Below are 18,684 nucleotides of genomic sequence, written 5' to 3' on the forward strand. Positions count from 1 at the left end.
CTGTTACGGTCTATTTTCCACCCCATCAAGGTTTTGGGATATTGGATTCTTTGAGACTTGGGAATGTTGGGGGGCCTAATTTGCTTGGGCCTAGGGGAATCTCTCTGGAGCGCCTCCTAGCACCAGCACACGTTGAGAGGGAGGGTAATTTGGGGCTTTTAGAGACCAGGCTTTCCACTTCAGTCCTCTCTTGTGACCAAGTTATCCCTTGGTCCTTGACTCATCTTTCCACCCCAGGGTCACCACGCTAGGACTTCAGGCTGGGAGAGTAGTCATATGGGGCAAGGCCTGTGTTCTCTCCCTGGTTCCACCAGTGCCTGGGGCTTCACTGCCGTCATGAGGCTGTACCTTCCTTTCAAGGTTGTTGGGAAGTTACTGAACCAATGTTGCTATGTAAATCATTGTGGCTACCCACCTGCAAGGAGTGGTTATTAAGCAGGTCCACCTTCCCTTTCAGGTTGTCCCTACAGCCTGGCCTGAAAGCTCACTGCATGCGTTCACGGGTTGAGTGGGACACTGGTGTCTGGGGACAAGGACCCAGAAGTCAGAGTGGTAGGAAGGAAGGTGCAGGACATTCTAGATCAGGGAAGGAGCCCTCTGGCCACTTGAGCATGTCCAGCCTTATAGCTTCAACTATCCAGAGCCCTGCTCTTCACAAACTATCAAAGGCCAGCACCTGGACAGTCTGTGGGATGGCACAGGTAGAACGCTAACCTTTTGAGTTATGACAGGGCCTAGATGTTTTCATTTTTTTTAAAGGGAGATGGTGAGTGGGGATGTTGTCACCCTCTGGGTTCCATCCTCTGTGACTAGACAACCTGTCCAGGAGGCCTGAGGGTTTGTAAAGAGATGAGGCTTTCCCTGAGTTCCCACCTTCCTCCACCAGATAGTTCCCCAGCCCCAGCCCACCCCCAATCTCCACAGTGCTTTTAGGAGGTCTTCACTGGCCATAGGCACTCCCCGTGCCACTGAGGAGTTCCAGCCTGATTCCCCTGCTGCCTCTGTTTCCCTACTGTTCCTGGGTGATTTGTTGGCCTGGGGAGAGAGAGCAAGAAGTTGGCATCAAACACATGAACCCCTGTGAGTCCTCACAGAGGAGCCACCTCAGCCCACCCTTTGTATATCACAACTACATAACATCTGTCACTTTTCATTCTCATATTTGATTCTGGCACCACACTAGGAGGTAAATAGTTCAGGCATGCTTACTCCCATAACTGGAAGAGGGCACCAAGGTCCAGACCAGATAAGTGACCTGCCTAAGATCCACAGTGGGTGCGCAGCAGCACCATATCCTGCCCTCAGCTCAGTGTCCTGGCCCCGAAGTAAGGCTCAGTGCAAGGAACACACACTGCAGGGAGCTGGGCCAAAATAATGTTTTCCAATTAATCTTAGGAGGTAAAGTCCAGGAAGGCAGGGATTTCTGTTTGCTATGTTCATTACTTAGTCTCAGTGCCTGGGTCCATGCCCACAACATAGTGGGTGCCCATCGAGTATTTGTTGAGTGAATGAAAGATTCTTGGGAGGTAGTGAGTCTTTCGCTGTTTGCTACCTACCCACTATGGCTGTGGCCCAGCCCCATGCCTTGATTCATAGGGACCTGCAGAGGCCCTGGCCTGACTTTCCTGAACTGCTCGGGTTCATACTCTCTGTCCTCTGTCTTTTTCTAGATTTTAAGATTCTAATACCTGAGCCCTATTATCATTTTCATCATGGGCTTCCGCCTGGCTCTGGCATGGACACTCCTGATTGGGCCATGGATGCTCACGGGTGAGTACAGATTGCAGGAGAAGCACAAGGAGGAGCTGAGGAACCCAGCATCTTCTGGGCTCCCCCAAGGACAGAAGCGGTATCATATTCATCTCTGTATCCCTACCCCTTAGCTAACACAGTAGCCTGCACATGGTAGGTGCTCATTTCCAGCTTGTCGACTACATGGATGACTAATGGAATGAAATATTTGCCCAAGTACACAGAATTAGGGAGCCTTCAACTGTTGTGTCAGCACTTCTTATTTCATTCCTTAGAGTCTGAGGCCCTTTCTCTCTCCCCTATCTTGTCTCTCTTTCCCCCCCCCCCATAAATTAAGGACCCCCCACCCCAAATAGAAAGATTGATGAGACACACAAAAAGTAAGGATCTTGGCATCAGACTGGACTAAAAGCTGACCTCTCCAAAGAGAAATCACCACTATTTTAAAACTATATGATTTAAAAACAAAATGATACAATCCACCAGAGTTTTATGTTTGTTATCTTCAGCTTTGGACAGTATCTTACCAGAATCTGAGGCCATTCTCTGGGTCTCTATAGCGTGGGTCTCTGATGAGGGAAATTGGCTTAAGGTGCCACAAGTTAGGTTAAAAAGAGCAAGTCCCTGGTGGTCAGGGGTGGGGGATGCAAGAACAGAGAACAAAGAAAATCTGTGGAATGATCTGTCCTGGCTGGAGGCATAGGATGGTTAGATGGTCCCTGTAGCTTCTCCCTTGCTAGAGTTGCTCACATTCTCTTTCCTTCCTCTCCATGCCTTGGCCTTATTTTTTCCTTTTCTCCCAAGCTCCTGCTTCTTCTTCCCAAGAGGCATTTTCCCCACATCCTCCCCAAGAAGTCCCCCCTTTCTCTGCCACCAGTTCGTCTTGTTTTAGAAGCTACATGTATGTGGCTGCCCTATGTTCCTGCCCCAAGTCCTGGATCCTTAGTTGGATTCTGTAGGGGTGGAAAAATTTTTCCTTCTTCTCATCTAGGTTTTTGGCTGGTCTAATAGTCAAGTGGCATAAGATGGAATAACAGGAGAAAAACAAATTGAATTTCATACATATGAGAGCCGCATAAAAATCGGATACCCAAGGGCAAGTTGGGCAGTTGAGTCTTCTATGCCATCCCGAGCTGAGGAATGGCATAGGGGCCTGGGGCTTCAAAAAGCAGAAGGGGTATTCACAGGGTAATACGAAGAGCAGATGTTTGGTTAGATGTTTGCCCTGCGATGCAGATAAAAAGTTATCTTTTGTACTTATTAGTCCTCTTTCTGGTTCAGGCCCCCTAACTAAATTCTTTTTGGTAGTTAAGGGAGAGATAAGTTTTTCTTGAGTCTGCTGGGTTGTAAGTCCCTTCAGCCAAAATAATCCACATGCCAAAGTGACATATTTTTGGGGTCACTTCTCTGCTCTCCCTCAGTTCTTTGCTCAAACATCAGGGCCTGAGTCATTTTTCTTCTCTGACTTCCTGGTGTCTGTGTGTGTGTCTGCGTGGGTTCATGCGCTTGTGTCAGGCATTGGGCAGAAGCGTAGCTCTGAGATCCTGTCCTTGGTCTGAGAAGGGAGAGAGTCAGACTCTGGCTGATGAGAGTCCTTTCCTTTGCTCGGTTCTCTGACGTGAGCAGAGAGGGAGGCTCAGCCCTAGTTTGGGGAAAGGAATCTGGCTGGTAATCTGATCTACTGACTAGAAGGACCCCTGCTATATCTCTGATTCTGGACCTTTCCCTGTGTTCCCCACTGCCTGAGCTCTTCCCTTAACAGCTGAGTGTTCCCTCCCAGGCCCTAGTTTTTTGAGAGTACAGTAGGGTCAAGAGGAGGAATGATAAGGTGGACATGATGCCCCCAAAGAGGAAGGGGTGAGGTTGTCTATATGACTATCAGTCCTTGATCCCACCCAAAAACCAGGAAAAAGACCAGAGTAGCAAGGCCTCAAAGCCATAACCCTGTGGCCCACATCCTTGCTCTAGGCTCTGCTCAGCAGGAGAAGGTCAAGTCCCTCTCCACATTGGCCCTGCCCCGGGATGGGTCACAGAATGACATGTCCTTCCCTGGGTGGAAGAGTGGCTGGCTCTTTCTCTGTGTGATATCTTACGGCTTGGAATGGCTTCTGTCCTGCCATGTCCTCCAGGGAGCTGAGGTGTAAGGACAGTAGAAGTCTCCTGCATCCCCTTCCCCATTGCCACTGTTCTCCTTCTGCTTCCTCTTCCTCTCTGAGGTCGTTTGTCAGCTCACTGCACCTGGCTACATTCCTTTAGTGCTCTCTGCCATGTCCACCCCCATCCCCACCCTGAGCTGCTTAAAGATTGGGTTTGAATTTGGACACCACTTTCTCCTGGTTATCTTCCTCTGCACCCTACTTCCCACATCTGTGCACTTTCTGCTGCCCCAAGAGCCAGGCTCACAGGACCCATATTCTACAGTTCTACCCATCCTCTCAGGCACTGACTTGCCCAGCTTGCCCTTCCCTCTGCCCTCACACAGGAGCTCAGAATTCAATTTCGTGGGAGGTGCAACGATTTGATGGCTGGTACAACAACCTCATGAAGCACAGATGGGGCAGCAAAGGTAGGTGAAAGCAAAGTGGAGACAGAGCCCTAGGGTCAGGGTGGTATCCACTGCTAGTAAGGAGCAAGGGCTGGCAGGCACCGCAAAGGCTCATCCATTTCTAAGGTTTTAGGATCTGTGGTATGGAGGGAAGCCTGAAAGAGAAGAAATCAGGGAGACCCCCTGAGGATTCATTCTTGTCCTTACCTCTCCCACCCAGGCTCTCGGCTGCAGCGCCTGGTTCCAGCTACCTATGCAGACGGTGTGTACCAGCCCTTGGGAGAACCCCACCTGCCTAACCCCCGAGACCTTAGTAACACGGCCATGAGGGGCCCTGCAGGGCAGGCCTCCGTGCAAAACCGCACAGTGCTGGGGGTCTTCTTTGGTAAGGGCTTCAACGTGTAGGGGAGGGAGGCCAGTGGGGTCAGCTACACACCTCTATGTCTGAAGGGGGACTCGGGGAGTGAGGGAGAGAAGTGATGCAGGGTTAGAAAGATGGAGGGGCAGGCAATGGGGTGGGCTGGGGTGGGAGCAGAGGGAAAAAGTGTGGTTAGGGGAGGTATATATCTGCCCCACTCTGGGCTGTTGTTGGGGGTGGGGAACAGAAGTAGGAGCATAGAAATAATTTGGTAGTGACTATTGGTGGGACCCTGTTCTCACTCTTTGCCCCTGAGGCTCCTAGGACAGGCTCAGGGCAGGGGTCTGACACTGGCAGGAGGGCTGGGGGGTGGGGGTGTCAGATGGGAGTGCTAGGGCGACCTTACCCCATTGACTGGCTTGTTGGCTCCTAGCCGGAATGCCAGGCTCCTGCTGGCCATCCAGGGTGCGCACACTTGCTTCCCAGTGTCCACCATCCCACTAAGGTTGGCAGCCCGCTGGGCAGGCTGCTCCTAGCAGCGTGTTGGAGCCCATGCTGCCAATCTGATTGCTGATTACCTAGGCACACTCACTAGGCACCTCCCAGTTACCAAGGAGAAGGCCAAACTGGAAATGAAAACAGTTGGGACCATGGTATATAACAAAGGACTGGGAAGGGGTGGGGGAGGCGAAGGCCTGGACTTGCCAATAATGGCTGCTGAGTCTTTTGAAACTTCAAGGGTCCGAGGAGGAGCACTAGATAGCTGGTGCTGAAAGAACAGTGGCCTTAGCTGGCCTTAGCATGCCTTCCTCCACTGTGGGCAGGCTACCACATACTCTCTGACCTGGTGAGTGTGGAGAGACCCGGCTGCCCCGCTGAGTTTCTCAACATCCGAATCCCGTCGGGAGACCCCGTGTTCGATCGTGACCAGAGCGGGGACGTGGTGCTGCCCTTCCAGAGGAGCCGCTGGGACCCCAAGACCGGACGGAGCCCCAGCAACCCCCGGGACGTGGTGAGAAAGCAGGCGACGGGGTGGAGGTTGGACCGAGGCGGGCGGGGGCCCTGGGCTTTGAGCATGACAGTGTCTGGTGGGGAGAGGCTCCCACCCGACACCCACGAACACCCGCCTGGCCCTGGTCCTCCCTTACCCACCTGCGCTACACGACCCCGGCTCACCTGTCCTGTGCCACCGCAGACCAACGAGGTGACCGGCTGGCTGGACGGCAGCGCCATCTATGGCTCTTCACACTCCTGGAGCGACGCGCTGCGGAGCTTCTCCGGGGGGCAGCTGGCGTCGGGGCCCGACCCCGCCTTCCCCCGGGTCGCCCAGAACCCCCTGCTCATATGGACCGCGCCCGACCCCGCCACGGGACAGCGCGGGCCCCAGGGGCTGTACGGTGAGGCAGCCGGGTCGGGCAGGGGTGCTGGGGGCTGGGGGGGGGGAGGGGACCAGAGCCGCCAGGGCTGGTTAGAAGGAGACCTGGGGGTCCGTGAGGTGCCACTCCCCTGGGTGCCACCGCCGCTCACCTCGTCGCCTGTATTTCCACGTCGGATGCAGCCTTCGGGGCGGAGCGAGGGAATCGTGAACCCTTCCTGCAGGCGCTGGGCCTGCTCTGGTTCCGCTACCACAATCTGTGGGCGCAGAGGCTGGCCCGCGAGCACCCGCGCTGGGAGGACGAGGAGCTGTTCCAGCACGCGCGCAAGAGGGTCATCGCCACCTACCAGGTCATTCGCACGGCCCTCCTCCCAAGTCCTGGTCCACAGGAGACTCCGCTCTCCCGCGGAGCCCTCCACCCTTGAACATCCCCCACCCAGAAACGCCCTTTTCCGGAGGACACCCCTCCGCAGACAGCTAACACCTAGGAATAGACCCTGAAATGATAAGGAGGCAAAGCCCCACTTAGACAAGCTCCCCCCCCCCCCCCATATCCCCAGTTCCTTAGGGGACAGGTCTCCACGTCTTTCTTGTTTGAGTTGCCTCTCCCATGACTGCACCTGCCTGGTCCTCATCTCCCACCTAAGCCTTCCTTGGGCTCAGATCTCTCTTGGCCTGGCAGCTCCAACACTCGCTTCCCTTTGCCCTCTCTTGATTCTCAGAACATCGCTTTGTATGAGTGGCTGCCCAGCTTCCTGCGGAAAACGCCCCCAGAGTATGCAGGTGAGGGGATAGGGAGTGAGGGTGGGAGAGCTTGCAGGAGTCTTTTTGGAAGGGGGGAGGTGGGAGTGAAGGTAAGGTGGTTTAAGGGTCAAGTTTTACTGTCCTGTTTCTTCTCCCCTTACCCTAGGATACCGCCCTTTCCTGGACCCTAGCATCTCCCCTGAGTTCCTGGTTGCCTCTGAGCAGTTCTTCTCCACTATGGTGCCCCCTGGCGTCTACATGAGGTGAGGGAGGGCTCAAACGAATATTGTGAGGCACGGTGGTGGTGGTGGGGAGCTTGTCATTGAGAAATATTGCCCTCAGGAGTCTTCAGGATGGGAGTCTCACCCTTTATCAGTCTGAAGTCTTGCCCATTCCCCCCAGGAAAAGAATTAATATGGAGGAGAAGAAGAAAAACAATTGTTTAAAAAGATACATCATTGTGGTTTTTAAGCACTTTTATGTTTATTTTCCTGCAGCTGGTGTAGATACTAATCACCCAGTGTAAGATGGGCTAATTGAGGCTCAGACGGTGAGTCACAAAGCCTGCTGATCTGAACTAAGATCTTGACAATACACTGGGGACATTTTTAGCTGTAAGCGCAGGACCTGGGCCTTATAAAACTTTTGGAGAAATTATAATAAAAATGCGTGAGAGCTGAAGAAAATGGTGGCTCCAAAATAATGAAAGGGAACTTCAAACTAAAAATATACATTTAATTAAATGTACGTGAAACAAAGCATGTCAGTTCACCTTTTACAATTGTATTATAATTTAAAACAATTCATAGGTTAGATTTTCTTACTCTGGAACAATTTCTGGATATGCCTGATGATGGCCAAGAGATCATAGCAATTGAGTTATCCAAAGACAAGTATCAACAGAACAATTAAAAATCCTTTAAAAATGTGATATATATATATATATATATATATATATATATATATATATATATATATGATATATAAGTGTACATATATATGTGTATATGTATGTGTAGAGAGAGAGAGAGAGAACTATGAGTGCATTTTTAGATGTTTGGTCTAATGTAGGGAGAGGGACCTCCCAAAAATCAGATTGTTCAGGACCTACCCTGACCACATACCACCTCAGGGAAGCAATGGCCTGGGCCCCTGGCTACAACCTTGGAGACCAGAGCTGATGCCTGACATTAGGACCGGGTGGCCTCAGTCTACTCCCCTGCTCTTTGCATTTCAGAAATGCCAGCTGCCACTTCCAGGGGGTCATCAATCAGAACTCAAGTGTCTCCAGAGCTCTCCGGGTCTGCAACAGCTACTGGAGCCGAGAGGTCAGGGCTGGGGGCATATATGTGGGTGGGTATATGTGTGTGGTCTGTACATGTGCACACACACATGTGTATAAGGGTGTGTGGTGAAGGCGGGCAGTAGGGCTGAGGCAGCAGTTGGGATTGGCTGGGATGGAGGAGACAGCCTGAGGGTCTGCAGCCATCTCCCCTACCAGTGTCTGAGATGACCAGGTAGCTGTACGAGGTCAAAAGTCAACCCTCTACTCCCGCCTCAGGGCTATGAGACAGTGGGTCCTACACAAGTGTGGCTCTACATTCATTGCTTTCTCATAGGTTTTTCTTCTCCCTTGACAGCTCTGGGTCCCCTATAGGCCTTGGAGTACCCCAGCCATCCCAGCCCCCAAAGAAACTTCCCAATTAGATACACCCAGGGCGGAGTGTGAATGTATTTGTGTGGGATGGGGGTTAGGAGGAAGGAAGGATTCTGAAAGATTACTGGGGACAGTCTGTCCATCCAAACCAGTCAGTGTGGGTCAAGAATGTTAATCATTAGTTTAAAGCAAAATCAGATACTTTGTGTTAAGTGTTCATAGAGGGGAAGGGAGATGGGAGGAAAAAAGAGAGAAGAGGAAGGTATAGGATCAGAGTCATAGAGCTGAGCTGAAAGAGACTTCAGAGTCCTCCTGATCCCTTTTCATTATCTTATTAATTTTATTTTATTGTTTTATCAATCTCTAAGGCCCTTTTTATTAAGGGGAGGACGCTGAGTTCAAAGAGATCCTGGGACTTGCCCATAATCACACAGATGGTTAGCAAGGTGCACGACCTACATCTTCTAGCGCCTTTTGTCAACCATACTGTCAAGTCTCCTAAAATAGAAGAAATAAAGTTTTCCATCCCTTGTGCTTTTGGGGACCTGTCTCCCAGCAGCATGGTTTTGGGTGGGGACATCACTCACCCTTAGTGAGAAGGCAGCCTGCAGAGGAGGAATAGACACCAGTTTGGCAGTGAACAGCCAGACTGGGCGGACCCAGGACATGGACTGTGGGGTGGAGGGAGTCTGGCTGCCCAACCTCTGGCCCCATTAGCCACATCCTCTCCACCCCACCCCTATAGCACCCAAACCTACAAAGAGCTGAAGATGTGGATGCATTGCTGCTGGGCATGACCTCTCAGATCGCCGAGCGAGAGGACCATGTGGTGGTTGAGGACTTGAGAGGTGAGGCTGAGGCCATCCCCGCAGGCTGTGTACCCCTGGTCCCTGGGAGCAGGTTCAGCTGGAGCTCCAGAGTCAGGCAGGGAGGGGTGCCAAGGGCTGGGAGCCTGTACTCTCTAGCTGAGTGCTAGCCCAGGCTCCTGGCCATCCCCCGCAGGCTGTGTACCCCTGGTCCCTGGGAGCAGGTTCAGCTGGAGCTCCAGAGTCAGGCAGGGAGGGGTGCCAAGGGCTGGGAGCCTGCACTCTCTATCTGAGTGCTAGCCCAGGCTCCCGGCTCCCTTGGCTCCCTCGTTATGGCTCAGGTACCCCTGGGGCTGGTTGGAGCCTGAGGCACGGGCTGGAGGAGCTATGGTGGTGCTGAGCTCCCTCAGACTCTCTGGTATCTCATTTCCAGATTTCTGGCCTGGCACACTGAAGTTTTCCCGCATAGACCACCTGGCCAGCTGCCTGCAGCGGGGCCGCGATCTGGGCCTGCCCTCTTACACCAAGGCCAGGGCAGCCCTGGGCCTGTCTCCTGTTACCAGATGGCAGGACATCAACCCTGCACTCTCTCAGAGTGATGGCGCTGTGAGGAGGCGTCAGGACCCAGAGGGCCGGGTGGGAGAGCTAGGGCACACTGGCCTGAGACACAGAAAATGGGCAGCAAGACACAGGCACTAGAGAAGCACCTGGGGAGAGGGGCAGGGCCACCCAGGTCGAGTTTCCCAGTATCACACACCAGGATGGAGGTTACTAGACCAGCAGGATTCGGCTTTAGGCTCTGTGACTGCAGAGCCAGCAAATGTTTATTGGGCACCTATTGCATGCGAGGCACTTAAACGGTATTTTCTCATTTACTCTTCCCAATGACTCCTTGAGTGGGTACAGCAGGTCCTCAACTCAGGAACAAGCTGTACTTTCATGCACTGATATTCAAGCTGCTTTGGGAGCATCAGCTGTCACACCTGAGCTATCACCTGGATAAATGGCATTGCCTGCCAACCAACAGACCAGTTTTAGCTACCGTACTATCTTGGCACAGCAGTGTTTCTGCAATTTTTTGACTACTTTTGCCCTTACTATTTTACAAGATTGTTAGAAAGTGGAAAATTGAAAGGCTGACAAAGAAATGATATGTGCATGGGGCTCATAAACTTTATAAAATCAATGTAAAGATAGGAATCACTATACATACCCAAAGTAGCAAATCTTTAGCTTCAACTGGGTCTTGTTGGAATTAGGCTGGTCAAGTGCTTATTTACATTGTGGGGAAAAGAACTAAAGTAAAGGTCAGGTAGAATATGCTGCTCATATATTGTTGAAGACTGTCTTTAAAAGGCAATGTATAAACAGGGATTTGATTTTTAAAAACATTTTTGTTTGTAGCCCTGAGAATAGAAACTTTTTCTAACACAGCAGTCTATCATTCAACATTTGCACTGATTTTGATCCTTCAACTTTCATACCTTTTCAAGAACAAGTTATGTAGGGGACTGACTGCCTATTTCATTCCAACTTTATAAAATAGGCAGCTGAATCTGTAAGAGAGTTCCCACAATGTGTTAACTTATGTAAAGCACTCAGAGCAGTGCCTGGGGCATAAGTGAAAAATTGTCACTGTCATTTATTATTATTATCCCTGAGGCTGATCCCTGGGAACCACCTCTTTGCCTGAGGGTGGGTGTCAGGTCCTTGCACTCACTCCTATCCCCAGGTTCTGGAGGCCACAGCTGCCCTGTACAACCAGGACCTGTCCCGGCTGGAGCTGCTCCCTGGGGGGCTCCTGGAGAGCCATGGAGACCCCGGACCCCTCTTCAGCACCATAGTCCTTGACCAGTTTGTGCGGCTGCGGGATGGTGACCGTTACTGGTTTGAGAACACCAGGAATGGGTAAGGCCTGCCTGGGCCCCCCCTCAGACTCCACCTCAGCCTGGACCCAGACCCTCTGCCTGTAACAGCCCCCATGGGCCCTTGATTTCCAGCTGGTCCCACCCTCTCCCAACCCCTCTGGGCCTCTTTCCTCGTCTGTGTCCCTATGTCTGGGGGCCTGTATCTCTTTTTCACTGTGAGAACTCTCCACCTCTCCCACCCCCAGGCTGTTCTCTGAGGAAGAGATCTCAGAGATCAGAAACACTTCCCTATGGGATGTTCTAGTGACGGTCACCAATGTGGATCCCAGTGCCCTGCAGCCCAATGTGTTTTTCTGGCATGCAGGTGAGTGGGCAGGGGGGTGCTTGGAGGGGTTTGGGGTCTGGCGCTTCCTTCCTCCTCAGCTGTGAGTTTGGTTCAATGGGGCTGGACAGTAGACTCCTAGGGGGAAGTGAGCTATGGTTCTACCCTTGGAAACATTGGATCTGGGTGCCAAGGTTGCCACACACAGCTGTGAAGGTTCCCCTCTGCACAATTCTAGGAGGTGCCCAAGTGAGGACAGGACTGAGACTCAGAGAGACCTGATTATGAGGCCCCCGTTCAGCAGGAATGGGGCTGGGGGTGGGTGGAACATTAGGAGAGCCATGTGCAGTGACGATAGCCCAACCCCACAGCAGTGACAAGGAAAGTGTGTGTGTGTGTGTGTGTGTGTGTGTGTGTGTGTACATATGTACATGTGAGGGAGAGACACAGATTGAGGTTCACTTTGGACCCCACTTGTTACCCAAGTAGGCAAACACTACATTCTTTGTTCAATGGCAAGGACAATGACAGTGGTAAGCAGTCCCCTTCCCTCTGTTACCCAGAGGCACCCCCAACTCTCTCAGAGGGCCACCCTAACTTCCTCAATGATCCTGTGACTGAGCCTGTGGCCCGGCACCCCCCAGGACTCTAGATTTCTCTGCCTCCCCAGGAGACCCCTGTCCACAGCCAAGACAACTCAGCACCGAGGGCCTGCCAGCCTGTGCTCCCCCAGTCACAAGGGACTATTTCAAAGGCAGTGGATTTGGCTTCGGCCTCACCATCGGGACTCTCTGCTGCTTCCCCCTGGGTAAAAGTGATGGGCGTGGCAGGGTTGGGTGAGAGATGCAAGCTGGAGCGTGGGGTTGGGGTGGATCTATCTGTGAGAGCCAACCATGCAGAGTACATTCCCCTGGGTAGATGTTGAAAACAACAGAACAGGAGAGCACATGAGAAGTGTCTGACCTGCAGACAAGCACATGAGAAGTGTCTGACGTGCAGATAAGTCAGCTCAGGGAGAATTATTCCCCTGTTCTCCTGAGTTCCCCACCCCACCCCAGGGCCCAGATTGGTCAGGCGCCATGGAGACTCCACAATCCACAGCTATTTGCAGGAACCTGGGCCTGGGAAACTGTCAGAGGCAAATCCTTACTAGAGAACCAGGGCTGAGATGTAGTTGCTGGGCCAAAGGCTTGGGAATTAGTCTTTGATATGGCTATGTGTGGATCAACACCAGCAGCCTGGCAGTGTGTCCAGTCTCTAGCTAGGAAGGGAGATGAGTGGTGGAAGAAGGGAAGGAGGTCGTGCAGGCTTGTTAGATGCTATCCAAAGCAACCCATGGGATGCAAACCAGCTCTCCCCACCACCCACCCCAGACCCAGGGAGCGTTACAATTTGAGACAGTTAAACAAATAGAGCTAGGATATGGGGAAAGCAGGGGGTCTTGCCCAGGAAAGGAGGCTGGGAGAGGAGCCACTGAGCATCCTACTTCCACCTTCCTCTGAGTGTCCTACTGCGTCTGCCCTCCCAGTGAGCCTGCTTGTTGCATGGATTGTTGCTCGGCTCCGGAGGAGAAATTTTAAGAGGCTCCAGGGCCAGAACCGCCAGAGCATCAAGTCTGAGAAGCTCGTGGAGGGCGTGGAAGGTAGGTCTGGGGCTGGCTGGGGTGGCGATGGGGAGGACATGACAGGGCGACAACCCCACCTCCACTTCGTCAGCCTAAGGGAAAGGCCTGCCTTTCCTAGGCCTCCAGGCAGCTAGGGCAGGTGGGGAGAGCCACTGGGCTATTTAGGTAGAAGTTGGACCTGGAGTCCTCCCATCTCAGTAACTCCTCCCAATGGTCCCAAATAAAGAGAAAGTGATAGACTCATAGGGAGGAGTCACAGGACCCTGACTACATTTCAAAGGGTTACTGTGACTCACAAATTCCCAGGAACTACTGCTTTGGACATCTCACACTAGAATTTCCGGCAACAGAGAAGTAATTAATGAAGGTCTAGAGTCATGATGACTGAGCATTGGAATCTTGGTTCCACCAGTTGGGCCTTAGGCAGATTTTTAAATTTCTCTTAAACTTATTTTTCCTTATCTGTAAAATAGGAATAATAATAGCACTTACTGCCTAGATTTATGAAGATTAAATGAACTCCTTCATGCAAAGTACTTGGTACAGTGTTAGGCACATAGGAAACACTCAGGAAACAGTAGTTACTCTTCTCATGGGCTAGCGCACAGCGGGACTGTCAGAGGGGAGATGGCACTCAGCACCCAAGAAGGGGCAAGGAACTATGGAGGCCTTGATCCAATCCAGCCTTGAGCTGGCCTTCTTCTTCTGGATGTGTCTCGGGCAGGGCCGTACCAGCGGGCCCCCGCAGGCCCCAGATGACCCCGCCCTCTCTCTCCCCAGCATTGGAATGGCAGGGCCGCAAGGAGCCCTGCAGGCCTGTGCTCCTGCACCTGCAGCCTGGGCAGATCCGGGTCATGGACGGCACGCTCTCTGTACTTCGCATCATCCAGCTGCGGCCCCTGCAGCAGGTCAACCTCATCCTGTCCAACAACCGTGGACGCCGCACCCTGCTGCTCAAGATCCCCAAGGAGTATGACCTGGTACGGCCCAGCTGGCCCCTTGGCTCCTTGTCCACAGTCATAGCCAGGGAGACAGCCAAGTGGAGGTCTCGTCCCTGACTGGAGTACCTGATAGAGAGATGAACTTCAGCACACTTGTCCTGCTCTGGGCCTGCTGGATGGCATAGTCTCCACAGTCCCCTCTTACTCATGCAAACACAGTCTGCCCCCTCCCTTTCTAAGGACACCTTGGCAGGTCCTAGCTGGGAGTCCTTGGAAGAAGCTGGGCCCTCTTCCCTGTCCCTTGATTTCAGGTTCTAATGAATTGTTAGAGATTTTGGAAGGGAGCTCAATCAGAGGCTAATCTTCAGCTCTGTCTGGCTCACCATCTCCTCTACCCCTGGAACTCCCTGCCTTCTCCTATCTTCTCCAGTGTGGGATAGAGAGGGAAGAATGGCTTTGTACACGTGCCTTGGAATGCTACCTCTGCAACTATAAGCAAACCACTTAACCCCACTGAACCCAGAATAACAATATCTCTTTTGCAAGTGTTCTCTTTCCAGCAGATCACACACACACACACACACACACACACACACACACACACACACCACTACCACCACCACACGCAAAATTCATGGAAAGCTCCTGGCCTCAAGAGGCCTTAACAAATGGTTGCTCTCCCTCCTGCCTCCTCCGTAGGTGCTGTTATTTAACTTGGAGGAAGAGCGGCGGACACTGGTAGAAAACCTTCGTGGTGCTCTAAAGGAGAACGGGCTGAGCTTCCAGGAGTGGGAGCTGCGGGAGCAGGAGCTGATGAGGGCAGCTGTGACTCGGGAGCAGCGGAGCCGCCTCCTGGAGACCTTTTTCAGGCACCTTTTCTCCCAGGTGTGTATATGGGACCAGATCTGTTCTAGCATGTCCACCTGCAATGGTGCCCTAGCTGCGTGAGGCCGTGGTGTGACTCCAGATAAAGCCAGTAGCCCTGATTTCTCAGCCAGGAATCAACTCTACTGCGATTTTGGCCAGGTCACCTGACCTTTCTGTAAGGAGATGCTCCTGCCCACTCCCTATCCTGCCCCCACCTGTGAGACTCCAGAGAGGCAGTGCCTATGAAGGGGCTTGTGTCCCTTATCTCTCTCCTCAGGGTTATTCAGGCTCTCTGCCTTCACTTACCTCCCAAAAGGCTGCAGAAACCTAGAGCAAGACAGGCAGTGTGGGGTAATGAGAGCCCTGGTCACCCCTCCTTGGGTGAATGCAGCTGCTAGAGGCCTCCATGGGGCATTATGGCCCACCTTGCAGACTTCTGAAAGCTATTGGGAGAATATCGGGAAATAAGTGAGGAAGAGAAATGCAAGGACTTGAGTCCATATCTGGCATGAAAATAAAGGCAGCCTAGGAGCAGAACAGTGGAGAGGAGAAGCTTGGGAGATACAGGATAAATACAGCATGGGCTCCCACTGAAGAAGTTCATCATCCCGCTGGGAAGATGGGATGTGTACAGAAAGGAAGATAACTGGCAAAGAATGACAGCTACAAAAATGACCCAGGAAATAAGTGGTTTAGGAGTTCAGAAAAGGTAGTGAGGCTTCAGGCTGGTGTAAAGTCATGGTGGAAATGAGATTTGACAAGAATTCAAATTTGGCAAAGTTTTGGCTTAGAAGAAAGAAGCAGGAAAGACTGAGCAGAGGTGCTCGGTTAAAGAGCAAAAACATTAGTGTTTGAGGAGTGTTATGTGGGACGGCCTGCGGGGTCTCTGCTCCCGCTCCCCACAGAAGAACGCAGGATGTGGTGAGGCCAAAAAGGAACACCCACGGAGCCATAGGTAGGGGAGTCACACCACTATAGTCTCACTGAAGGCTGGATTCACACGACATGCGATCTGCTGTCTGCTTTTCTGCCTGCCAACCAACCGACTCCACTTGCTAACTGCAATCCACGCTTGCTAGCTCAGCCGCCATCTTCTTGCTAGCCCCCCATTTTGCTGCTAGCATTGCCACGGCAGTTATATTAGTGGCCAATGGCTCACTGGTTACAGCTGACGGCCAACAAGCCACAGCTGATGGCCATCCAATCACAGGTGATGGCCATTTACTACCTGAGCCAGCACCTTTCTACGTGAGGCCAGGCCGAGAGTCTGGAAACTGCACTCCTGGCTCTGTCCCCACAAGGAGGAACAGGCTTGGCTAGCTGGGGAGAGGATTCATGAGGGAAGCTACCATCTACTCCTGAAACAAGTTGAACTTGAGTATGCCCTAGAATGGAGGGTTCCCCAGCTGGGTTGACTCCTTGCCAGAGCCCAGACAGGACCCGCACCTCCGCTCAGTTCAGGATCTGTCAGGCCTGAGCACTCCCTGTGCTGGGAGGTGAGGGTGTGCTACTGTGTCCTGGGGGTAATTGCCAACCCTTTCTATCTGCATGGTACTTTCAAAATATTTTCCATACAACTTCTCTTGTTGATTCTCATAATAACCCTGTGAGATATGAAGGCAGGTGAGGAAATGAATGCCAGACAACTGAAGAGACTTGCCTGAGGCCATTCAGTGAGCGGGTAGCACAGTTGGGACATGAACCATCAGGGTCTCTTGCCTCCAGCCCCAGCTCTTTCCACTAAAGCACCTTGTTTCAAGCAACAAGGTTTACCTCATGAAACCATAGCCTACCTGAAGTAGGGGCTCCTAGTTGATAGGCAGGAAAAACAGGTGTTATGGTTTGCAGCCTACCTTCTTCCCTAGCAGTCTGTTCTCCTTATGGTGGGGCAGCCCGTTGGGTGGGCTGGAGATGGCCCACGATGAGAATTTTCCCTTTCCAAGCCCAACTTTTTCTCAACCCAGGTGAGGCTTTTTCTTTGTCAAAACTCCTTTGGATGTAAGAGCAACCCACTCAAGCTAGCATTGACAAAGGGTCAGTTGGCTCTGAGGATATAGTGGTGTCTCAGGAGTTCCAAAGGGAGGACTGTGACCTGGCCTGGAAAGTACCTGGAAAGAGAAGGCTGTCAGCAAACAAGGCCACTTTTCTCTTAGGCTGCCTCCGTTTTCTGTGCCTCTGCTTCCCTCTCTCTCTGTGTCCCTGAGCACCTGGAGCAATGGGGTGGTCCACAACTTCTGAGTTTTCTTGTGCTCAAGTCAAGACAGGCTTGGGACCTCTCAGTCCCAGTTCCAGATCCCCTGCTTGACTCAAGTAAGCATCCCTGGTCCAATCAGCTAATGCACAGGACCAGGGTTCTGTAGAACAAATGGCGAGAGGGACCACCCTCAGGTCTTATAGGGTAATACTTAGGTGAGGGGGTATTGGACAGACTCCTTAAAAGGTGGCTCCTGCAAGCCTCAACTAGTCTTCAAGTCAAGGAATCCCTGTCTGCTTCTCTCCCTCCCTCTGCTACGGCCCAAGTACAGGTGCTGGACATTGACCAGGCGGATGCAGGGACCCTGCCCCTGGACTCATCCCAGAAGGTACAGGAAGCCCTGACGTGTGAGCTGAGCAGGGCTGAGTTTGCTGAGTCCCTGGGCCTCAAGCCCCAGGACATGTTTGTGGAGTCCATGTTCTCTCTGGCTGACAAAGACGGCAATGGCTACCTGTCCTTCCGGGAGTTCCTGGATATCCTGGTGGTCTTCATGAAAGGTAAGGGAGGAGGAAGAGGTTGTCCAAATAGGAGAAGATTGAAGGGGCTGGAGACTGAGTCTGGAGTGTAGCTCACCTGTTGGAGATGGAGAAACACTGGTGCCAGGTCTCTAGCCGTGGCAGACATCTGGGAATGCCCAGGTAGGGGTCAGGAAGCAGAGTGACCCCTCATTGTGTTCAGCAGTGGGTCACACTCGAGTGAGGCCCCTTCTGGCCAGTCTGGGGCTTAGGCAGGTGGGCTAGGACTCTCATGGGGTCCTCCTTCTCCCAGGTTCCCCTGAGGAGAAGTCTCGCCTTATGTTCCGCATGTATGACTTTGATGGGAATGGTCTCATTTCCAAGGACGAGTTCATCAGGATGCTGAGGTTGGTTGTGTGGGACAGCAGGAGAGTGGGCCAGGGGCGAGAGCTGAGCTGGGACATGAAAGAGGAAGCAAGAGGCTAAAGAGCAGGGTCCTCCTTCTCCTCACCCATATAGTCAGAGACTGTTACACCTGGAGGGGGAGGGGGCTTGGGATTTGGCCAGTTGAGGCCCTTCTTCCATGCTGGCTCTGAAGGGCTGGGGGGATGGCCACTGGGCCCTTGTGTCCAGGCCTCTTGTCAGGGCCTGATGGCTCCCTTCCCCTGGCCCCAGGTCCTTCATCGAGATCTCCAACAACTGCCTGTCCAAGGCCCAGCTGGCCGAGGTGGTGGAGTCCATGTTCCGGGAGTCAGGCTTCCAGGACAAGGAGGAGCTGACATGGGAGGACTTCCACTTCATGCTGCGGGACCACGACAGCGAGCTCCGCTTCACGCAGCTCTGCGTCAAAGGTGAGGTGGCCTGGAGGCAGGGCTGACTTATTGGTTAGACACAGCAGGCACAGTGTCTAGGGCCCGCATATTTTTAGGAGCCCATAGAAATGTTTTCATTTCTTTTAAAAATCAGAAGAAAAAAATAAATACGATATATAATATCGTATAATAATAATACTTATGTAATAATGGATCCAGACTGGATTATATTCTTTATACCAACACAATTATAAAATATAATTTTCTTTCTTCTTTCTTTTCTTTTTTTTTTTTTTAATGGAAG

General features: G+C 52.2%; 1 protein-coding gene across 1 annotated transcript in view; it reads left to right on the plus strand.

The window, feature by feature from the left end:
- Positions 1-1,041: 1,041 nt before the first annotated feature.
- DUOX1 (dual oxidase 1) overlaps positions 1,042-18,684 on the plus strand; it is a 31,189-nt gene continuing 13,546 nt past the window's right edge. Inside the window, exons 1-20 of the mRNA XM_074327807.2 lie at positions 1,042-1,770; positions 4,235-4,318; positions 4,518-4,682; positions 5,480-5,667; positions 5,851-6,052; positions 6,214-6,380; positions 6,753-6,813; positions 6,941-7,037; positions 8,012-8,102; positions 9,177-9,279; positions 9,671-9,843; positions 10,970-11,145; positions 11,351-11,469; positions 12,098-12,235; positions 12,956-13,069; positions 13,832-14,031; positions 14,692-14,877; positions 17,385-17,610; positions 17,882-17,975; positions 18,244-18,419. Coding sequence (XP_074183908.2) covers positions 1,713-1,770; positions 4,235-4,318; positions 4,518-4,682; positions 5,480-5,667; positions 5,851-6,052; positions 6,214-6,380; positions 6,753-6,813; positions 6,941-7,037; positions 8,012-8,102; positions 9,177-9,279; positions 9,671-9,843; positions 10,970-11,145; positions 11,351-11,469; positions 12,098-12,235; positions 12,956-13,069; positions 13,832-14,031; positions 14,692-14,877; positions 17,385-17,610; positions 17,882-17,975; positions 18,244-18,419 — 2,818 coding nt within the window. The 5' untranslated portion in view covers positions 1,042-1,712. The remainder of the gene's footprint in view (positions 1,771-4,234; positions 4,319-4,517; positions 4,683-5,479; positions 5,668-5,850; positions 6,053-6,213; positions 6,381-6,752; positions 6,814-6,940; positions 7,038-8,011; positions 8,103-9,176; positions 9,280-9,670; positions 9,844-10,969; positions 11,146-11,350; positions 11,470-12,097; positions 12,236-12,955; positions 13,070-13,831; positions 14,032-14,691; positions 14,878-17,384; positions 17,611-17,881; positions 17,976-18,243; positions 18,420-18,684) is intronic.

The sequence above is a fragment of the Rhinolophus sinicus genome, chromosome 3 (genome assembly GCF_057876585.1).
Source record: "Rhinolophus sinicus isolate RSI-liver-muscle chromosome 3, RSI-T2T, whole genome shotgun sequence".
NCBI classification, from domain to species: domain Eukaryota; kingdom Metazoa; phylum Chordata; class Mammalia; order Chiroptera; family Rhinolophidae; genus Rhinolophus; species Rhinolophus sinicus.